This window comes from Rhea americana, unplaced genomic scaffold (genome assembly GCF_003343005.1).
Source record: "Rhea americana isolate MKP2758 unplaced genomic scaffold, rheAme1 scaffold_1341, whole genome shotgun sequence".
Classification (NCBI taxonomy): domain Eukaryota; kingdom Metazoa; phylum Chordata; class Aves; order Rheiformes; family Rheidae; genus Rhea; species Rhea americana.
The window spans coordinates 1-3,455 of NW_028185419.1; the positions used below are offsets into that span (position 1 = coordinate 1).

Consider the following 3,455-nt stretch of genomic DNA (forward strand, 5'->3'; position numbering starts at 1 on the left):
AGGAAGAGTGGGACCAGGCTCCTCTGCACGTGCTGCTTCATCCACCTTTTGTTCTTCCCCACCACAATCTCCATCAGGTCTTTGAAGAGGAGGATGGAGAGCTCTCGCACTGTGCTGTCTTTCTGTGGGGGGGACGGAGAGGAGGGGAAGCCTCAGCAGTGACTCCCGGGATCGGGCGTGAGGACAGGGTTTTCCATTGCGAGCCCTCATCCCCTCCAGGCACAACTTTCCCCCTCTGTGGCCGTAGGTCAGAACTGGGGACAAGCCTCTGCGGAGGCAGCCTGGAGAATGAGGGTTGTCGGCACCAGCAGGACAAGATTCCCTGGGCTCTGTGTCCCTCTGCCCAGGGACTTTCTGGGGTTCTGTCAGGGCCCCCACGCAGATGAGGATGACAGTAAGGGACAGCCCTGGGACATGGCTCCACCCTTACCCGCTRACCTGCTCCTGCCTCTTTGCTCATCTCTGCCCTGGGCCGTGACAAGCTGCACAAGCAGTCAAGCAGGAGATGGAGCAGCTGAGGGCACAGATGGGGCTCATTTGCTCTAGTCCCACAGCCCAGGACACCAAGGCCAGCACAGGGAATGAGTTGATTGAGAAACACAGGGCAAAAGGCTTCCTGACAGGCAGCAGGGCCTGTGGCCCTCGGTGCAACTACATGTGCCAATAGGCACATGTGCAGAGRGACACCCAGCACCCAGAGCCACGCATAGCATGCAGAGCCACAGACACACCGGGAGAGGCCCAGGCTCTCCCATGAGCCTTACATCGTCAAAGCGTGGCAGAAGCTTCTCCGCCAGCTGCAGGGCAATCGGGTTGGAGCCCTTCTGCTCCAGGTAGCTGAGGATGTTTCTCAGCAACAGCAGGCTTCCCACACGCAGGTCCCTGCGAACATCCTGCAGCCAGTCCATGATGTCTGGGAGCAGRCTCTGCATTTTCCTTGCCTATGGGAAAGACACAATGTCCTTGTTGTAAAGCAAGGCCAGAATCCCCTGGCCGGAAGGGCTCTGGGTGCTGATTTCTCATTAGGGCTCAGTAGCCAGAGCCAGGGCTCTACACACATGCACGGCTTGGGCACAGAGGCTGCAGYGCAGGGCAGAGATCTCCAAGGGGACCCTCAGCACGCTAAGGCCTCTATATGGAGGAAGGCTGCTGCCTGGAGGCCCAGCAGCAGCTGGCTGCGTTAGCCTGGCCCTGAGCCTTCGCGTCCCTTTCCCAGCAGGTCTCTGGGCACAGCGCTCCCACAACTGAGGCTGTTTGGAGCTGGCTTGCTTGGTGCTTGGCCTGGACTTCTGCCTGGCCCAGCTGAGCGGCACCAGCAGCGGGAGCTCCTGCCTGTGGGCATTGGTGCCTTTCTCCTTGTGCCACCCAACCCAGGGCCYGACAAGAAAGACTCGGGGCATGTGAATGGGGCAGCGGGGACCTCCTGATTGCCAGCAAAGTCCAACTCAGTGTGTGACCCAGCATCTCCTGTCAAGCCCCAGGCTGCCAGCGTGGCTTCACCCTTCACCAGCAGCAATCCCCTGCTCACCATCTCGGGTCTCTTCAACAGGCTCAGGAGGCCTCTGAACGCCAGTCTGCGCAGCTCCAGGCCCTCAGTCTGCACATAACTCTGGAGCAGCGGCAGGATGGCATCATCCGTATCRGCAAGGTCAGGGCACTCCAGCAGCTGAAATGCACACAGCACTGAAAGACTGGCAGCGTCGGCAGCACCGCCTACATCGTGCAGCCCTGCATCCCACCGCCCACTCAGGCCAAGGGCACCAGGCCCTGACAGAGCTCAGCCCACAAGTAGCAGGGTTTCTGTACAGACTCCCAGGCCCTGCTCCCACCCTGGGCCTCACAAAACACTGCACACACCACTCGCCTCGTCYTCACGGTCCTCTAAACCCTCTGCAGCCTCTTGTTCCCATCCCTTGGAGGAGAACTTGAACACAGAGAGCTGCCATAAAGGAGGCATGAAATACAAGTGCTTGCAAGTGGTCGCTCAGCAGAAAAGAGCCAAGGCCAGGGCTACTGAGAGGAGTGCATGCATCRCCCCAGCTCCACTGACCAACATCACCCCCTAGGCATGTGCACCAGAGAGCACAGCATTTAGAGGCACCGCCAGAGAGGCACTGCTTGCCGTCAGGCCCACCTCAACAAAGAAAGCCATGGCAGGCAGCTGACGAAACTCGTCCTTCCACCTCAGCAGCCTTGCCAGCTGCTGGAAGATCCAACGACTCAGGTGTCTGGGAGCTCCCCTCACCAGTCTGGCAGAAGGAAGAAGGCCCCGTTGGTCCTCAGCCAAGCAGGGAAACCCCCTCTGCATTGCTCAGCCCACTCTAGCCATTTCCCCCCAGCACAGGCCAAAGCAGGCCAAGGCAGTGCCTGGCACGCAGCTACTGCAGCCAGTGGCATTTGCTCATGGAGGGCTGCTCTTTCCCTACCGCACCTTGCCCTCAGAGAGCCAGGGTCAGTCATCATTATGTTGCTTTTGGTGGGGAACACCCTTCCTACCTGCAAGTCATGGCCTTCCCACACATCCCACTTCCTTACTCCTTGGCATTCCCGTCCCCCTGGGCCCTTCCCATGTCCTTCAGCTCATCTTGCACCTTTGCTGGGGCTCTGCCCTCGCTGGCACTGCAGCYAGACCATCCCTAATACTCTCTGTGATGGGAGTCACCATGGGAGGGCACTCCAGGGCTTTGGGAGGGGACCACTCCTGCAAGGGMCCCTCTCGCACAACTCCTGACACCAACTGCTCCCCCAGCAACTCTCCAGGCTGGGCAACAACGGGGCACGGAGCTCCCATAGCCATTTTGCTGTGCCRCCCCTTGCCACAAGTGCTGAGCTGCAGCCCCTTTCTTGGAGAATCGGGCTCCTCCTTCACCCACCAGGGAGGACATAGTGCGGGGCACCCCACATCYGGGGAAGAGGTCCTGGGGGAGAGCACCATGTAAAGGGCTCTACCTTGCCAGCACAGCCACTCCCTTCTGAGACGTCTCAGCACACAGAAACAGGTCCCAGCCGCCCTTCCTCTCCACAGCCAGGGCTACGTGCTGATAGCCAGTGCAGTGGAGGAGACCTTTCATGGCCTCCACGGCGCACCTGCATGCAGAGCAAAGCCCAGGTCACGCTGGCAGCCTGGCCCTGCCTCCAGCTCCAATGCACAGACAAGGCAACTGGGATTGAGCACCTGACATGGCTGATGGCATGGCACTCATCCCGTTGGCATTCCCTCAGGAAGATATTTGCTTCCTGGCAGGTGAACTCTGCTGTGAAGACCATCTGAAAGAGCAGCGCCAGGAACAGCTGAGGGAAAAAGGCCTTCACCGCCTGTGGGCAGATGGACTCCTGGACGATTGCATGCAGTGCTCTCGTTGCCTGTGGAAAACACCCAGGGACACCTCTCACTCCTGAGCACTCTCTGTCAYGCTGCCCCAGCCCCCAAGGTGAGAGGCTCAGGCACAGCCTTG

General features: G+C 59.8%; 1 protein-coding gene across 1 annotated transcript; it reads right to left on the minus strand.

Moving 5' to 3' along the window:
* Window positions 1–5: 5 nt before the first annotated feature.
* LOC146599748 (maestro heat-like repeat-containing protein family member 7) lies at window positions 6–3,282 on the minus strand (the record flags this gene model as incomplete). Its single annotated transcript, XM_085298014.1, has 6 exons — window positions 3,176–3,282; window positions 2,950–3,087; window positions 2,135–2,249; window positions 1,529–1,666; window positions 765–941; window positions 6–122 (listed from the first exon to the last, which is right to left on the minus strand). Coding segments are annotated over exons 1-6 (777 nt in total), but the record flags the coding sequence as incomplete, so codon positions are not given.
* Window positions 3,283–3,455: the final 173 nt, after the last annotated feature.